We start from the raw sequence: 20,216 nt of genomic DNA, 5'->3' as shown, positions 1-20,216 counted from the left end.
GCAAAAGGACAACGCCCCCTATTGTGCGTGTTCTTGTGGGCGGAGGGTTCGTCAGCAAACGGTTCTAGTGACGTCATCACAGCAGGAAGGGCAGCGGTGTCGTCCAAACCGGCCGCTCGCTGTAGGCTTTGAAAGGGAACTTCTGTTAAATAAAATATCTCTATATTGAACTTTGAGCTTTATAATTTTACAGGTATTATTTATGCTCTAACAGCAACATTACACACTAACTAAAGTTTGAAAGATGGAATCGCAAAGAATGGGACCTTTAAGACAGTCAAAGGTTTGTTCCTAAATGAATCAGCCATTTGAATGAATCGGTTGAACGAATGATTCACTTACTCATTAAGGCAGTCAAATGGTTCGTTCCTAAATGAATCAGCCATTTGAATGAATCGGTTAAACGAATGATTCACTTACGCACTCATTAAGGCAGTCAAATGGTTCGTTCCTAAATGAATCAGCCATTTGAATGAATCGGTTGAACGAATGATTCACTTACGCACTCATTAAGGCAGTCAAAAGGTTCGTTCCTAAATGAATCAGCCATTTGAATGAATCGGTTGAACGAATGATTCACTTACGCACTCATTAAGGCAGTCAAATGGTTCGTTCCTAAATTAATCAGCCATTTGAATGAATCGGTTAAACGAATGATTCACTTACTCATTAAGGCAGTCAAATGGTTCGTTCCTAAATGAATCAGCCATTTGAATGAATCGGTTAAACGAATGATTCACTTACGCACTCATTAAGGCAGTCAAATGGTTCGTTCCTAAATGAATCAGCCATTTGAATGAATCGGTTAAACGAATGATTCACTTACGCACTCATTAAGGCAGTCAAATGGTTCGTTCCTAAATGAATCAGCCATTTGAATGAATCGGTTGAACGAATGATTCACTTACTCATTAAGGCAGTCAAATGGTTTGTTTCTAAATGAATCAGCCATTTGAATGAATCGGTTGAACGAATGATTCACTTACTCATTAAGGCAGTCAAATGGTTCGTTCCTAAATGAATCAGCCATTTGAATGAATCGGTTAAACGAATGATTCACTTACGCACTCATTAAGGCAGTCAAATGGTTCGTTCCTAAATGAATCAGCCATTTGAATGAATCGGTTAAACGAATGATTCACTTACGCACTCATTAAGGCAGTCAAATGGTTCGTTCCTAAATGAATCAGCCATTTGAATGAATCGGTTGAACGAATGATTCACTTACTCATTAAGGCAGTCAAATGGTTTGTTTCTAAATGAATCAGCCATTTGAATGAATCGGTTGAACGAATGATTCACTTACGCACTCATTAAGGCAGTCAAATGGTTCGTTCCTAAATGAATCAGCCATTTGAATGAATCGGTTGAACGAATGATTCACTTACGCACTCATTAAGGCAGTCAAATGGTTCGTTCCTAAATGAATCAGCCATTTGAATGAATCGGTTGAACGAATGATTCACTTACGCACTCATTAAGGCAGTCAAATGGTTCGTTCCTAAATGAATCAGCCATTTGAATGAATCGGTTGAACGAATGATTCACTTACGCACTCATTAAGGCAGTCAAATGGTTTGTTCCTAAATGAATCAGCCATTTGAATGAATCGGTTGAACGAATGATTCACTTACGCACTCATTAAGGCAGTCAAAATGGTTCGTTCCTGAATGAATCAGCCATTTGAATGAATCGGTTGAACGAATGATTCACTTACGCACTCACTGCCAACATTGTCGCTATATGATAAATTAAAATAAGCTGATAACATCACTGTTTTCTCCAGTACGACTGTACAGCCAAATCTAATTTTGTCGCAATATTACCCTGTTTGACACTGTGAAGCTGCTTTGACACAATCGTGATTGTAAAAGCGCTATATAAATAAAGTTGATTGATTGATTGATTGATTGATTAAGGCAGTCAAATGGTTCGTTCCTAAATGAATCAGCCATTTGAATGAATCGGTTGAACGAATGATTCACTTACTCATTAAGGCAGTCAAATGGTTTGTTCCTGAATGAATCAGCCGTTTAAATGAATCGGTCGAATCACAATGACTCATTTATTAGCAGTGACTCGCTGCCCTAAAATCTCGATTTCACATAAAGTATCGTTTCATGTTATAAATCGTTTTAAACATTTAGTATTCAAAGTTTTTTTATGTTTAAAACACCAAAACATTATGCATTTGTATCTGCAGGTTATTCTTGTGTCCCTCGGTGCTCATTAAATGATCCAAATCCACTTCAGATGCAGATTCTGTTTCCTCTGCACTGCAAACATGAATTATGTCGATACATGTTTCATTTGTGTCTTATATTAAATCGATCAGTTCAATTCTAAAAATAAGAGTTAGACACAAAAGATGATGCATGCATTTAATTAGATTAGAAAACAGCTTTATAAAGGTATAAATCCTCCAAATATCTCCCTTTCAAGCTCCGAACGCTAACAAATGCTTTATTTTATTCTTCTGTAATCGTTACTCTGATATCAGTAGAGATTTATACTATCGTGACAGGTCCGAGTTGGATATAAAAACCCCAATATTAAGGGTTAAATATTTCAATATTTTCACTCGTAATGCTAAAGTGTTTTGCACAACATCAAAACCCCCAAATATATATGCAGAAAAACGATTATTTTCAACCCTCTGTCTAAAATGATCCGGTTTTAAGGCGCGGCTCCTTTTAGGGGCCTGTCAGTAACGGCCTGCTGTGATTGGCTAACGTCACTGATTAGGAAACGACATTAACAGCCTCTCATTATTGCACGTGAGTGAGTGTTTTGAAAGCATTACCCATATAAATCAATCATTTACAGACGACACATGATGAAATCATTCACTTGTGGTGTGTGTGATGCAACGCCACCATCTGTCTACACAAGTTTCTTTGGCAAGTCTTCATTAAACCGTTGGCATATCTGATTACACTGCTCTTCAAACGCTTTGGGGTTTCCAGTCAAATACTTTTATTTACAAAGGCATTAAAAGTGACCGTAAACACATTTATAATGTTACCAAAGATGCTGTTCTTTTGAACTTTCTATTCATAATATGAAGCAGCACAGCTGTGTTCAACATTAATAATAATCATTATTAGTTATTAATAATCTTAATTATTTCAAACCTTTGACCAGTAGTGTACACTGTAAACTTCGAATAAGTCGCCAAAACTGAACTTGAAAAGGTGGTCCGTTCTCCACTCGTCACACAACAAAACACAACTGAATGAATGATTCAATGATTCAATGACTCACTCATTAAGACAGTCTAATGCTTTGTTCCTGTACGAATCAGGCGTTTGAATGAATCAGTTGAATGACTTACTCATTAAGACAGTCAAAGGCTTCATTCCTGAATGAATCAGCCATTTGAATTAATCAGTTGGTTGAATTAATGATTCAATTACTCACTCATTAGGACAGTCAAAGGCTTTGTCCCTAAATGAATCAGCCATTTGAATGGATCGGTTGAATGAATAATTCAATGACTCACTTATTAAGACAGTTGAATGCTTCGTTCCTGAATGAATCAGCCATTTGAATGAATCTGTTGAATTAATGATTCAATGACTCACTCATTAAGACAGTCTAATGCTTTGTTCCTGTACAAATCAGGCGTTTGAATGAATCAGTTGAATGACTCACTCATTAAGACAGTTGAATGCTTCGTTCCTGAATGAATCAGCCATTTGAATGAATCTGTTGAATAAATGATTCAATGACTCACTCATTAAGACAGTCGAATGCTTCGTTGCGAAATGAATCAGCCGTTTGAATTAATCAGTTGAAGGAATGAGTCAATGACTCCCTAATTAAGACAGTCTAATGCTTCGTTGCGAAATGAATCAGCCGTTTGAATTAATCAGTTGAAGGAATGAGTCAATGACTCCCTAATTAAGACAGTCGAATGCTTCGTTCCTGAATGAATGAGCTGTTTGAATGAATTGGTTGAAATGAATGATTCAATGACTCAATAATTAAGACAGTCAAATACTTTGTTCCGGAATGAATCAATGTTTTAAATTAATTGGGTGAATGAATGATTCAATGACTCACTCATTAAGACAATCAAATTCTTTGTTCCTGAATGAATCAGTGTTTTTAAATGAATCGGTTGAATCTTTGATTCAATGATTCACTCATTAAGAGTATATGTTAATTGCTCTTAACTTGAAAAGTTAGTTTGTCCTCCACTCATCACCCTACAAAAGACCCAACATAACCGAAACTTTTCTAATCAAAACATTAACCACTTGACATTAATCTTGCACATAATATAACGCTTAATTTTGGCATTTACTCTCCCTTTTGAGTGCCATAGCAAAGCATGCTGGGAAATATAACTCCCAGCCCAGTTTCGGTTAAATATAAGTTAGTCTAAATTAAAATAAACAAGTTTATAAAACTCAAAACAACGAAACTATTCCGATTACCTAAAAAGTGTCAGTTTTGAGAACTCAAAATAAAAGTAAAGTTCTTAATACTCATAAAAGTTCATTTATTGGAACTCATTTGTTTAATTTGAGTTGGCTCTACTCAAACCAGTTCATTAGGGTTTAAAGGACTATATTATATTGTGTAAACCCCATCACGGATGCTGAAATCGTTATAAAAACATGAACACATGACTGGCTTTGTTCTGCTTTCTGTGAGGACAGTAAAATGGCCGGTGCTATTGTGAACCGGGGCTATTTTCATCCGGTAAATCCGCCCAAAGGTCAGAGGTTCATGCGTGGCCGTCCGGATTGGAGATCCGCTGCAGCTCATTATACGTTTGGTTTTATGACCATGCTGAAAAATATCTGCTTATGTAACTTTATGGACCGACTGGTTTCATCTACAATGACTAAGAATGGAAGAGAGCGGCGCACCTCGGGTCAGTCACTGACGTCGGAGGAATAAAATGTGCGACGGGAACACGCTTCACATGGGATTTTTCCTGCTTGTTCTTTTAGTTTTGAAACTGAGCTGCTCTGTGTATTCTGACAGCTTTCTATCAGAACCAGCATTAACTTGTGGAGCAGTTTGAGCTCCAGTAGCTCGTCTGTTTGAGGCCATCCTTAAAAATATTCTTGTTTGCCGTAACCCGACCGACCCTGTCAATTTAGGGCCGACTCAATTTTTTATTTTTTTTTCCTTTTAGTCCGACCGACTTGCCGGTTGTAAATTGGCTTTAAGACCGACCAATTTCTTTTTTTTACTTTTCAAACAACTAATACAACAGTAATAAAATAATATGAATTATATTTTAGTAAGTATTATAAATGTATAAATTGCCTGGGCCATACAAACGAAGGCTACGTTCTTTCGTTTATAGAAAAACCCGTGACGTCATCTATGTTTACACTATGGTTAACGGATGTCACACTATGGCCTGCACGTGCGTTCGTTTCGGCTCATACTCTCATTCACTGTAACGTTAGACTGTTAAAGCCCTGTCGGAGATTTCGCCATGTGACAGGAGTCAGGACCATGGACACGTTACACACACCGGGCAAGTGCACTGCAGAAGGGAGGGCTTAGTTTGAGCCCCTGCCCTTTTTGAAAATGAATCAAAAGTGCCGCTCTCAACATTTATCATTACTATATTGTGGCGAATAAAACTGATTTTGAATTATAATTAATATAACAACGTGTACAAAACAGTAACAAATGGCGGAAAAGCCGTTTATCTTGTCTCTGTCAGTCTGAAATGTCGTTGTCATAACGCGTTGCTATGGGTAGCGTGTATTCTGCTCGACCCCAGCGCGTGGTGCGAGCGGCGGCACTGGTTGTAACTTGAAAAATAATGCTTTATGTATGGTTCTGTCGATGGAGACACGTGCACTACAACAGCGATAATAAAAGAAAACGTGGGCAAAACGGTCTATATTTGTAAACTGTGTTGCCGTATGACCAGTGCTGCCGTATGACCAGTCATTTTCGCCATCATCACTCAGTATATTCGCCAGAAGACGCGAATGAGAACCCTCTGCAGTGAGAGAAGATCTGCCTCTGTGCGCAGCGCGCGCACGTCTCGCAGCGCGCAAATATTGAGTTCTTTCAAGCCTTGCGTTTGAACGGATAAACTCACACAAAAAGTATGTCAACCTGTCGATCTTGATGAGTATCCATCAGACAGTCTATATCCCTTAAGAGAACCTTATACAGTTGAGAAAGACGATGCATATCTCTGTATTAGGTCTTAAAGGGGCAGTAGCCTTTACTGCTGTCTGTCAAACAAAAGATAGGGACTCACTCACTGCTCTTGATTGAATAGCTGGTTATAGCTACTTAATTAATTGAATTCATAAAAACAACTTTTTGCTTTTTAATATTCAAATGCACTAGTCTATATCACCAGATGCGTTGGTCTGGCAAGAAGTGCAAGCCACTTCAGAGACACAGATAGTTGCGTGTTCTGAGTTAACACAATCGAGCATAAAAATAAGAAACATATCACGGGAAAATACTAAAACGGGAAGACAGCGGGAAAAGAGCTAAAATACATGAGAAACCCGGAAAAAAAGGGAGGGTTGACAGCTTTGAGTCAATGACAGCTAGCTGGTGGTTGGACCCTTTTCTTAAAGAATGCACCTGAAATTTATGCAATAAACATGTTTTTGACAAATATTTCAATTTGTTTGTGGTCTATATAGCCTGCAATTAGCCTACACGCCCGAAGGCACGGCTTGAAGACCCAGTCAGTGATGTCACGATTTGCCAATTTGTTTAAATTCATACCTATGTAATCACCATCACCAAAAATGTACATTTTTTTTTGTATTAAAATTTGAAAAAAAAAATATAGACCTACCTACCGACCCTTTTTTTAAAAATTTTTACTGTTACTGCAAACCAAAATATTTTTAAGGATGGCCTGATCGGACCCCACGGGCCAGCCTTCGCTCCCCACGTGCATCAATGAGCCTTGGCCGCCCATGACCCTGTGGCCGGTTCTCCACTGGTCCTTCCTTGGAGCACTTTTGATAGATACTGACCACTGCAGACCGGGAACAGCCCACAAGAGCTGCAGTTCTGGAGATGCTCTGACCCAGTCGTCTAGCCGTCACAATCTGGCCCTTGTCAAACTCGCTCAAATCCTTACGCTTGCCCATTTCTCCTGCTTCACACACATCAACTCTGAGGACAAAATGTTCACTTGCTGCCTAATATATCCCACCCACTAACAGGAGCCGTGATGAAGAGATCATCAGTTATTCACTTCACCGGTCATAATGTTATGCCTGTTTGGTGTGTATATGGATATTATTTCAAAATTCGCTCAAGTTTAGTCAAAGCCCAAAACAATAATGCTTGATGTATTCTACTCCGTGATGCCTTTCAAAGGACATGACTGTATAATATTGTGACCTATTGCAGAACTTTTCATAAATTATGATGATAATTATGATATATATATATTTTCAAAATGTCAAATTGACCGTGAACAGCTCTTACACACGACTGATATAAATCTGGAATGATGACAGGAATTCCTATGATGTGTTTATGAAGAAATATGAATTTCGTTTATAATAATCTGCCAGGTTTCCGTCAACACCTGTCTGCCTCTTTAGCTTTTGCCTTCTGTCAGTTCGTTTGTTTATGTGTGTGTGTGTGTGTGTGATGGGTAGGTTTAGGGGCTGTGTGTGTGTGTGTGTGTGTGTGTGTGATGGGTAGGTTTAAGGCTGTGTGTGTGTGTGTGATGGGTAGGTTTAGGGGCTTGTGTGTGTGTGTGTGTGTGATGGGTAGGTTTAGGGGCTGTGTGTGTGTGTGTGTGTGTGTGTGTGTGTGTGTGTGTGTGTGTGTGTGTGTGTGTGTGTGTGTGATGGGTAGGTTTAGGGGCTTGTGTGTGTGTGTGTGTGTGTGTGTGATGGGTAGGTTTAGGGGCTGTGTGTGTGTGTGTGTGTGATGGGTAGGTTTAGGGGCTGTGTGTGTGTGTGTGTGTGTGTGTGTGTGATGGGTAGGTTTAGGGGCGTGTGTGCGTGTGTGTGTGTGATAAAAAGAATGTTCAGACAGGCAGCAAAAAAAATCATTCTGCTTGTAGTCAGAATATATAAATATGTGTGTGTGTATTATATTAAAATGCTAAATATTTACAATTTGTATTAATATAAACAATTCTCTCAAATCTCTCTCTCTCTCTCCCTCTCCCTCCCCCTCTCTCTCTCTCTCTCTCTCTCTCTCTCTCCCTCTCCCCCTCTCTCTCTCTCTCTCTCTCTCTCTCCCTCTCCCCCTCTCTCTCTCTCTCTCTCTCTCTCTCTCTCAGGCGCAGTATGAAGCGTAAGGCCAGCTTCACCTGCCCCTTCAGCGGCAGCTGCACCATCACCAAAGACAACCGCCGGCACTGCCAGGCCTGCCGACTGAAGCGCTGCGTCGACATCGGCATGATGAAGGAGTGTGAGTGTCCATCTGTCAGAGCTGACCTCGGGTCAGAGGTCACCAGCCCATAAACACTGGGCCAACATCGGCATATGCAGACTGAGCTCATGAAATGCCGTTTATATGACACGCCAATTCTTATGGCATTTTGGCGTTGCTATCAAGATCGCTTTTAAACGTGTTGATCAACGCCGTTACATTCTATCCCCCTACACTGCCCATTCCCATCACACACACACACACACACACTGCCCCTACCCATCACACACACACACACACACACACACACTGCCCCTACCCATACACACACACACACACACACACACTGCCTCCACCCATCACACACACACACACACACACACACACACACACACACTGCCCCTACCCATCACACACACACACACACACACTGCCCCTACCCATCACACACACACACACACACACACACACACTGCCCCTACCCATCACACACACACACACACAGACACTGCCTCCACCCATCACACACACACACACACACACACACACTGCCCCTACCCATCACACACACACACACACTGCCCCTACCCATCACACACACACACACACACACACACACACACACACTGCCCCTACCCATCACACACACACACACACACACACACACACACACACACACACACACACACACACTGCCCCTACCCATCACACACACACACACACACACACTGCCCCTACCCATCACACACACACACACTGCCCGTCACACACACACACACACACACACACACACACTGCCCGTCACACACACACACACACACACACACACACACACACACTGCCCCTACCCATCACACACACACACACACACTGCCCCTACCCATCACACACACACACTGCCCCTACCCATCACACACACACACACACACACACACTGCCCCTACCCATCACACACACACACACACACACACACACACTGCCCATACCCATCACACACACACACACACACACTGCCCATACCCATCACACACACACACACACACACACACTGCCCCTAAACCTACCCATTACACACACACACACACACACACACACACACACACACTGCCCATACCCATCACACACACACACACACACACACACACACACACTGCCCATACCCATCACACACACACACACACACACACACACACACACACACACACACACACTGCCCATACCCATCACACACACACACACACACTGCCCATACCCATCACACACACACACACACACTGCCCCTAAACCTACCCATTACACACACACACTGCCCCTACCCCTTAACCTACCCATACACACACACACACACTGCCCCTAAACTTACCCATCACACACACACACATACACACACTGCCCCTACCCATCACACACACACTGCCCCTACCCCTAAACCTACCCTACACACACACACACACACACACACACACACACACACAAACACACTGCCCCTTTCCCTAAATCTACCCGACACACACACACACACTTCCCCTTTCCCTAAACCTACCCGACACACACACACACTGCCCCTAAACCTACCCGACACACACACACACACTGCCCCTAAACCTACCCGACACACACACACACACAGCCCCTAAACCTACCCGTCACACACACACACACTGCCCCTAAACCTACCCGACACACACAAACACACTGCCCCTAAACCTACCCGACACACACACACACACTGCCCCTAAACCTACCCGACACACACACACACACACACAGCCCCTAAACCTACCCGACACACACACACACACAGCCCCTAAACCTACCCGTCACACACACACACACAGCCCCTAAACCTACCCGTCACACACACACACACAGCCCCTAAACCTACCCGTCACACACACACACACAGCCCCTAAACCTACCCGTCACACACACACACACACACAGCCCCTAAACCTACCCGTCACACACACACACACAGCCCCTAAACCTACCCATCACACACACACACACAGCCCCTAAACCTACCCATCACACACACACACACACAGCCCCTAAACCTACCCATCACACATTCACACACACAGCCCCTAAACCTACCCATCACACACACACACACACACAGCCCCTAAACCTACCCATCACACATTCACACACACAGCCCCTAAACCTATACCCATCACAAGAAACATTCTGCGTTTTTACATTTTCAAAAAAACATAATTTAGTATGTTTATAAATCCATTTACCTTCGTTTCGGCGTAGAAGTTCACGTGGATATCTCAAAATGCGTACAGATAACACAACACTTGGCTTTAGAAAGGGGTGTGTGTGTTTACGCGCAGTCATGATGTCCTGTCGTCATATGAAACAACGACCCCAGACTCACTAGAGATGGAGTCAGACGAAGCCTTTCAGACTCGCGCACAAATACTGAGATCATCTCTAAAAACGGCTGAAACTTTCCAATATGCCCTTTGTTTAATTATTAATCACACATTCGAGGTCTGAACAACTACACTCTCACCGAAACGCCCCGCTCACCGCAGCACTCATCAGATATGGGGCGGCAGGGGCGGCAGTGGCTCAGTGGTTCATGTAGATTGTCTACAAACCAGAAGGTTGGTGGTTCAATCCCTGGTTCCACCAGACCAAGTGTCGAAGTGTCCATGAGCGAGACACCTAACCCCAGCTGCTCCCGACGAGCTGATGGCGCCTTACATGGCTGACATCGCCGTCGGTGTATGAATGGGTGAATGTGAGGCAAAAATGTAAAGCGCTTTGGATAAAAGCGCTATATAAATGCAGTCCATTTAGATATCAGCGCGTTTGCTCCTCCAGTGTAGATCCGGCAGAGTGGAGTGAGGCCAACTGTGAACCGCTTACATATAATATTAGTAGAATACTGCATGGCTGGAAAAGGCTCTCAGCCAATCAGATTTGAGAACCAGAACTAACTGTCAAGCATAACATTATGAGGTGGCCTGGTCTGAGGAATCACGTGTTCTTTTACATCACGTGGATGGCCGTGTGTGTGTGTGTCTTACCTGGGGAACACATGGCCCCAGGATGCACTATGGGAAGAAGGCGAGCCGGCGGAGGCAGTGTGATGCTTTGGGCAATGTTCTGCTGGGAAACCTTGGGTCCTCCATCCATGTGGATGTTACTTTGACACGCTCCACCTACCTAAGCATTGCTGAGACCATGTTCAGCCTTTGATGGAAACGGTATTCTGGTGGCTGTGGCTCTTCCAGCAGGATAATGCTCCTGACACAAAGCACAAATGCTTCAGGAATGGTTTGAGGAGCTCAACGAGTCTGAGGCGTCGACTCGGCCTCCAGATTCCCCAGATCTCAATCCAATCGAGCATCTGTGGGATGAGCTGAACAAACAAGTCCGATACATGGAGGCCCCACCTCGCAACTTACAGGACTTAAAGGATCTGCTGCTAACATCTTGGTGCCAGATACCACAGCACACCTTCAGGGGTCTAGAGGAGTCCATGCCTCGACGGGTCAGCAAAAGGGGGACCAACACAATATTAGGAAGGTGTTCATAATGTTATGCCTGATCGGTGTGTTTGTAATCTGTGGTGTTTATCAGTCAGATGTTTATGATCATCGTCTTTTTATTCATTGATTCACTGTCACACAAACACGCAGTTTATTTGGGGGAAAATAGCTGCTGTTTCCAAACTCACTGAGAGAGCGTGCGTGTGTGTGTGTGTGTGTGTGTGTGTGTGTGATGGGTAGGTTTAGGGGTAGGGGCTGTGTGTGTGTGTGTGTGTGTGTGTGTGTGTGTGTGTGTGTGTGTGTGTGTGTGTGTGTGAGATGGGTAGGTTTAGGGGTAGGGGGGGTGTGTGTGTGTGTGTGTGTGTGTGTGTGTGTGTGTGTGTGATGGGTAGGTTTAGGGGTAGGGGCTGTGTGTGTGTGTGTGTGTGTGTGTAAGATGGGTAGGTTTAGGGGTAGGGGCTGTGTGTGTGTGTGTGTGTGTGTGTGTGTGTGTGTGTGTGTGTGTGTGTGTGTGTGTGTGTGTGTGTGTGTGATGGGTAGGTTTAGGGGTAGGGGCTGTGTGTGTGAGATGGGTAGGTTTAGGGGTAGGGGCTGTGTGTGTGAGCCTGTTTATGTGGTTTATGAGGACATATCAAATGTCCTCATAATTCAAATGGCCTTAAAAACATACTAAACGATGTCTTTTTGAGAAAGTATAAATGCTGAATGTTTCCTGTGATGGGTAGGTTTAGGGACAGGGGCAGTGTAAGGGGATAGAAAATACGGTTTGTACAGTATAAAAACCATTACGCCTATGGAGAGTCCCTGTAAACCACATAGACCAACGTGTGTGTGTGTGTGTGTGTGTGTGTGTGTGTGTGTGTGTGTGTGTGTGTGTGTGTGTGTGTGTGTGTGTGTGTGTGTGTGTGAGATGGGTAGGTTTAGGGGTAGGCAGTGCCGTTTCTAGGCATAGGCAAACTAGGCGGTCGCCTAGGGCGCCAACAGCTGGGGGGCGCCAATGAGCCCCCGCCCCAACAAGATTTTTTAGTTATTTCATATATATTTTATTATTAATATTTCGTACTTTTGCTATTTCAAGGCATTATGATTAGTTGCGATTATTGGAGTGAAGTCGCCATGGTGATAGTGGCGCTGCTGTAATGAAATGAGATCATGTAGAGGGCAGGGAACGTCGTCATCCGTGGCGTTGTAACGCTTGTGTCCGAGTGAAAAATGCGGATAGCTCACTTAATGTAACTGGAGTGGATTCAAACACGGAGGCGATTAACATCAAACAGATCGCACTTTATTCCCCGCTGAACTCTCATCACAAACTCCCTTTCCATCCACATCATTACTTAATAAAACAAAATAACTGAGTGTTAGCAACAGAAAACAGAAAATAATCCCCACACATGGGAGCTCAAGACTCAGTGCGCACACATACACAAAATGCAGACTTCGTTTGCAGGGAGCGCGCGCAACTCTTAAAGGGGCCACACTATATTTCTACTCGTTACAGCGTGCTTTAGTTTCATCATCATGAAAAGGTCAAAGCCATCAGGGGCTCAGTATCGTCAAAAGAAAAACGAGGAAATATAAAAAAGAAAGCGAAATATACAGGTATGTTAGCCATTATTGGTTACTTGTTCTCTACTAATCTGGTCGCTCTATCATAACGCTGAGCAAAACATTACACTGAATATTAGTACTGGACGGACCACACGCCATGCTCATTTCAGGTGCAGAACATTATAGCAGTTCATTTGAATAAAAATTTTTTTTACATTAGAGATAGCTGTTTAGTGTAAATTGATCAAGTAGGCTAATACTGTCATAACCAGTAACCTCACTAGGCCCTTTTTTATGAATTTATGCATCAGCCCCCCATCCCCCCTCCGCCCCCCTAAAAAAAAAAATGTGATTAACCTTTAAAACATATGAAACTGGCGCGAGGCTTCGTCCCGTCTTTTAGTCTTTGTGTCGCTGTGCTCTTCAATCCGCAGCGGCGCCGAGTGATATGGTTTTCAAGCTATTGTTATCTAATTTTTTGGCCTTCAGAACATCTTAAAATACACATATGTAGATCATAGAAATCAACATTTTCTCGGGGGAGCATGCCCCCCAAACCCCCCAACATCTGTGATCTCAGTGATAATAAACCAAAGCTACATTATTCGATTAATGCATGTACAATATGCCATGAAAAAAGAAAGTCATATTTACTTAATAAGTTGTAGTTTAAAGGGGGGGGGGGGGGGGGGTGCAACATATGAATCTCGCCTAGGGTGCCAGAAAGGCTAGAAACGGCCCTGGGGGTAGGGGCTGTGTGTGTGTGTGTGAGTGAGTGAGAGAGCGCCAACAATGATGCTTTTTCTCCATGAATTTGCACAATTGGCCGACCCAGATTTGTTAGAGCCGGAGCTGAGGCTGCTTTAGAGAGACGATACGATCGGCCATTACAGGCCTCTGTGTGTCGGATCAGGACAGCAGGTCAAAGGTCAGCGGTAGTGTCAGCTGTTGCTCACACACTTCACAATCCTGTGATGTCATCATTACACTCCGGAGTCGTGGAACTCCATCCGACCAATCCATTCATTAAACAAACACTGTGTGTGCGTGTGTGTGTGTGAGTGTGTGAGATTGAGAGAGAGAGTGTGTGTGTGTGTTTGGGAACAGTTGAAGCTCGGAGACATGAGAGCCAGACGCACAGATGGCACGCGGTCCAGACGGGCACAGGACTGGCACCGGCCCGCTCAAGAAAAACATTGGTCATGCTCGACAGGCGTGTGTGTATGTGTGTGTGTGTGTGTGTGTGTGTGTGTGTGTGTGTGTGTGTGGTGGCCTCGGCTGTCAGTCAGCAGTGTGTGTTTACTCTGCCACCCGCTGGCCGTCTGAAAAACTGCCACGAGCGTCTGTGAGATTGAGTCTGGCGGCTGTCACACACACACACACACACACACACACACACACACACACACACACACACACACTCTCTCTCTCTATCTCTCTCTCTCTCTCTCTCTCTCTCTCTCTCTCTCTCTCTCCCCGGAGTCTGTAGTTTGAGCCAAGAGCTCGAGAACATCAGCGTGCGAGTGTGTAAACCGTCTTACACTCTTTAGAGGGGACCTGTGACGCCTCACTCAAGGCCTTGTGTGTTTGTTCTCTACTAGAGCAGGTTTTCCCGCTTGAATGTTGGATCATTTCCTCATATTCTCCAATGTTGCGGCTCCTCTCTTCCCAGTCTGTCAGTAACTCTGTTTAGTTCTTGTCTCGATGAAGCCCCGCCTTCTGAAAAACACTGTGATCTGATTGGTCGGCTGGAGCGGTGTGTTGTGATTGGTGTTTGGGAAATATCCCGCCCCTCACCATAACCACCAGTTTCAACACACTACAAACTCACTCAACCAGGCCCCGTCCCTTTATTACGCATATTATTTTAATAAAATATTGTTTTATTAATATTTTGAATTAGTTTTTATTTTTATACTTTACATTTTCCATTGAATCATTTCATGAATCAGTCGTTTGAATGAATCGGTCGAACGAATGATTCAATGATTCGCTCACTAAGCCAGTCGAATACTTTGTTCCTGAATGAATCAACCGTTTAAATGAATCGGTTGAACGAATGATTCAATGACTCACTCACTAAGACAGTCGAATGCTTCGTTCCTGAATGAATCAACCGTTTGAATGAATCGGTTGAACGAATTATTCAATGACTCACTCACTAAGACAGTCGAATGCTTCGTTCCTGAATGAATCAGCCGTTTGAATGAATTGGTTGAATAAATGATTCAATGACTCACTCATTAAGACAGTCGAATGCTTCGTTCCTGAATGAATCAGGCGTTTGAATGAATCGGTTGAATCCCCGGGTAATTATTCGGCACATTTGAATCTTTAGAAAGCCGTAGTTTGATTGGTTTTGTTTTTCTTGATCCCAGTCATCCTGACGGACGAGGAGGTGCAGAGGAAGAAGGATCTGATCCTGAAGCGTAAGGAGGAGGAGGCGGCGCGGGAGGCGAGGAAACCCCGGCTGAGTGAGGAGCAGATGCAGATCATCAACTCACTGGTGGAGGCGCATCACAAGACCTACGACGACTCCTACTCTGACTTCGTCCGATTCAGGGTAAGATCGTCACACACACATCTCACACACACACACGTTTAATTATTTATACTCTCCAGTGCCTTTAAGAGTTTTTTTTAATTGTTTGAGATACAATTAAATTGTAAATTGATTTTTTAATTGTGTGTGTGTGTGTGTGTGTGTGTGTGTGTGTGTGTGTGTGTTCAGCCTCCGGTACGTGAGGGTCCTGTCACCCGCAGCGCCAGTCGAGCCGCATCTCTCCACTCTCTGTCTGACGCCTCATCTGATTCATTCAACCATTCACCAGGTAACACACACAGACATACACACACAGACACACACACACACACACACAGTCAGACAGACAGACACATAGACAGACAGACACACACACAGACACACACACAGTCAGACAGACACACACACACACACACACACACACAGTCAGACAGACACACACACACACACACACACGCATACACACAGTCAGACAGACAGACAGACACACACACACAGTCTGACAGACAGACAGACAGACACAAACACAGACAGACACACACACACACAGTCAAACAGACAGACAGACACACACACACACAGTCAGACAGACACACACACACACACATGCGCCAGCTCCTCTCACTCCTGCGGTGTGTTTACCGTCTCTCTCTCTCTCTCTCTCTCTTTCTCTCACACACACACACACACAAACACACACACCGGGCTCCTGCGGTGTGTGTTGACCGTGCGTCTCTCCGCTGTCTCTGTAGAGTCTGTGGACACTAAGCTGAACTTCAGTAATCTGTTGATGATGTATCAGGACAGCAATGGCAGCCCAGACTCCGCCGAGGACGACGCCTCTCGGCTCTCCATGTTACCGCACCTCGCCGACCTCGTCAGCTACAGCATCCAGAAGGTCATCGGCTTCGCCAAAATGATCCCCGGATTCAGGTGAGGCCCGCTCGGCTCCTCCAGCACCTAAAACAAAAGCATCAAAACACTAATAAATACCATCATATACAGAAACAATAAAGTCTGAACAGCAGTTCGTCCACCGCAGAAGAATCTGGAGTGTGTGTGTGAACTGGTGGTGGTTGAGGAGAGACCCCTGACATGAGTATTATAAATGTAGTGCGATTTGCAACTGCAATCATTCAATTACTTGGACTGGGCAAATGTCCACTAGTCTGTTTATTTTTAAACTGCTGTTATTGTGAAGCGTCCTTGAGCTTGGGAAAGGCGCTATATAAATTAAACTTATTATTATTATTATTATTATTATTATTATTATTATTATTATGAGTGTAAAGCGCTTTGGGTGTACAGTAGTACATATGAATGAATCGGATGAATCTCAATGACTCACTCATTAAGAGAGTCAAATGCTTCGTTACTGAATGAATCAGTCATTTGAATGAATCAGTTGAATGAATGATTCAATGACTCACACATTTAGACGGTCAAATGCTTCGTTCCTGAATGAACATGAGGTGGATAGTGTACACAGCTTTATTACTTAAGTAGTAAAAAAAGTAGACTGTAGTAAAAGTACAGATACCCCTTGCTAAATTTTACTCGAGTACAAGTAAAAGTACTATAGTCAGATGTCTCCTTAAAGGGTTAGTTCAGCCAAAAATGAACTGTCTGTCATTAACTCCTCTCCCTAATGTCGCTCCACACCCGTAAGACCTCCGTTCATCTTCACACACAGTTTAAGATATTTTATATTTAGTCCGAGAGCGTATGCAAGTGTATGCACACTATACTGTCCATGTCCAGAAAGGGAATAAAAACATCATCACAGTAGTCCATATGAGACATCAGTGGGTTAATTAGAGTCTCTTGAAGCATCAGAAATACATTTGGGTCCAAAAATAACAAAAACTACGACTTTATTCAGCATTGGCTTCTCCTGTTTGTGTTCAATCCTCAAATAAAGATTCAAACGGTTATGAATCAGCGAATTGATTCATGATTCGGATCGCGTGTCAAACTGCTGAAATCATGTGACATTGGCGATCCGAATCATTGATCGATTCGCTGAAATCCTGAACATTGTATAAGCATTCGCCGTTTTAATGTGTCTTGTGATTTTTATTTTTATTTTTTAAATTTTAACGGCCCGAGTCCCTCACAATAAATCAGTCCACAGGCTTTCATAGACGACACAGGAAGTCGGGGAATGTCTCGTTTATTTGGTTTCTTTACGAAATATTCCTTCTGCCAAGGAAACACTTCTTATTTTGTGTCTCAGGGACCTGACGGCAGAAGATCAGATCGCTCTGCTCAAATCCAGCGCCATTGAGATCATCATGTTGCGGTCGAACCAGTCATTCAGTCTGGAGGACATGAGCTGGAGCTGTGGAGGACCAGACTTCAAATACTGCATCAACGACGTCACCAAGGGTAAGACACACACACACACACATTACATATAACCTAAACGAATGAGTTATAAACACATTCACCTCCTCACAGTCGTCATGAAGGGCAAAATTAGCCGTATAGACCAAAACCACAATGTGTCCCAGACTGTAAACATGTTTTATTCTGCTGTAAAGCTGGGCATTTTAACTTGAGCTCAATGAGATTCTGCTCCTTCTGGAGCCGCTCTAGTGGCCAAACGAGGAACTGCAGTTTAAGTCACTTCAGTATTGGCTTCAAAAGTAATAGTCGAGGAATCCACTCCCCATCGCTAACGCATATGCAAACGCTCTCTCGTGTGTGTGTGTGTGTGTGTGTGTGTGTGTGTGTGTGTGTGTGTGTGTGTGTAGCGGGTCACACTGTGGAGCTCCTGGAGCCGCTGGTCAAGTTTCAAGTGGGTCTGAAGAAGCTCAACATGCATGAAGAGGAGCATGTTCTGCTGATGGCCATCTGCCTGCTGTCTCCAGGTGTGTGTGTGTGTGTGTGTGTGAGCATTGTGCTTTCTTTTAACGGCATCTTTGATGCTAGCAGTTGCATTTCAACAGCTGTCAGGTTGCATTGAGGTTCTCGCGGTTTTGCTTAAAACCTCATTCTAAGCAAAAACTCTCTTCATTTTGAGTTATTTTCCCTCAAAACGAGACACAAACTTCTGCTTGTCTAGTAAATGCTTCTTAATGTAAGAATTTTTAGATATTTGGACTTAAATAAGACAAAAATACTAAGTAAGAAAAGCATTTTTTGCAGTGGAGTTGAACTTTGGACGTCTTGTTTTGCTTTTCAGGTCATACACTGCAAAAAATGCTCTTCTTATTTAGTATTTTCCAGTCCAAATATCTAAATATTCTTAAATCACGATACATTTACTAGATCAGTAAAATGACATACGATATTCTTCCTTGTTTTCTTAAAAATAAATTCATAATGAAGTGAGTTTCTGCTTAAAACAGGCAAAATGATCTGCCAATGGGGTGAGAAAAATAATCTTATTCCTGATTGAAATCTGGTTTCTTGTTTCCGATCAGAAATAAGATTATTTTCCTCACCCCATTGGCAGATCATTTTGCCTGTTTTAACCAGAAACTCACTTAATTATGATTTTATTTTTAAGAAAACAAGCAAAAATATCGTATGTCATTTTACTGATCTAGTAAATGTATCGTGATTTAAGAATATTTAGATATTTGGACTGGAAACAAGACAAAAATACTAAATACGAAGCCCATTTTTTGCAGTGAAGCATCTGCTGTGCTCTCTTCTCCTGTAGATCGTCCGGGCGTTCAGGACCACGGGCGGATCGAAGCCCTGCAGGACCGCCTGTGTGACGTCCTGCAGGCGTACATTAGGATAAATCACCCCGGAGGACGGCTCCTGTACGCCAAGATGATCCAGAAATTGGCCGATCTGCGCAGCCTGAACGAGGAGCATTCGAAGCAATATCGCTCGCTGTCCTTCCAGCCGGAGCACAGCATGCAGCTCACACCTCTGGTGCTGGAAGTATTCGGGAGCGAAGTGTCCTAGCATCCAAAAGCCCCCCGGATCGCTCCGGATCCGCGCCCTGAGGCGTCTGGAAGCGGGAGCTCATCGCTTCCGCACTGAGAGCGGCACAGTTAACGCTACGGGGGGCTGAAGATAGATCTGTGTGTGTGTGTGTGTGTGTGTGTGTGTGTGTGTGTGTGTGTGCTTGTTTTTGTGAAATATCAGGACACATGTGTATAATTACATGGGTATGACACATGGAGAGGGTGAAATATGAGGACATTACCCATGTCCCCACTTTTCAAAAGGCTTATAAATCACACAGGAGGAGTTTCTATGAGAAAGTAAAAATGCAGAATGCAGACGGGTCGGTTTAGGGG

At 43.5% G+C, this 20,216-nt stretch overlaps 1 protein-coding gene across 2 annotated transcripts in view; it reads left to right on the top strand.

Annotated features, from left to right (window-relative positions):
• vdra (vitamin D receptor a) overlaps positions 1-20,216 on the top strand; it is an 81,559-nt gene extending 61,343 nt beyond the window's left edge. For both annotated transcript variants that reach the window (XM_067445401.1, XM_067445400.1), the window contains exons 4-10: positions 8,261-8,391; positions 15,791-15,975; positions 16,144-16,243; positions 16,707-16,887; positions 18,191-18,342; positions 18,711-18,827; positions 19,625-20,216. In XM_067445401.1, coding sequence (XP_067301502.1) covers positions 8,261-8,391; positions 15,791-15,975; positions 16,144-16,243; positions 16,707-16,887; positions 18,191-18,342; positions 18,711-18,827; positions 19,625-19,878 — 1,120 coding nt within the window. In that variant the 3' untranslated portion in view covers positions 19,879-20,216. The remainder of the gene's footprint in view (positions 1-8,260; positions 8,392-15,790; positions 15,976-16,143; positions 16,244-16,706; positions 16,888-18,190; positions 18,343-18,710; positions 18,828-19,624) is intronic.

Source organism: Pseudorasbora parva, chromosome 6 (genome assembly GCF_024679245.1).
Source record: "Pseudorasbora parva isolate DD20220531a chromosome 6, ASM2467924v1, whole genome shotgun sequence".
Classification (NCBI taxonomy): Eukaryota; Metazoa; Chordata; class Actinopteri; order Cypriniformes; family Gobionidae; genus Pseudorasbora; species Pseudorasbora parva.
The sequence above is the reverse complement of the archived record's forward strand: the minus strand, read 5'-3'. Positions and strand labels throughout refer to the sequence as shown.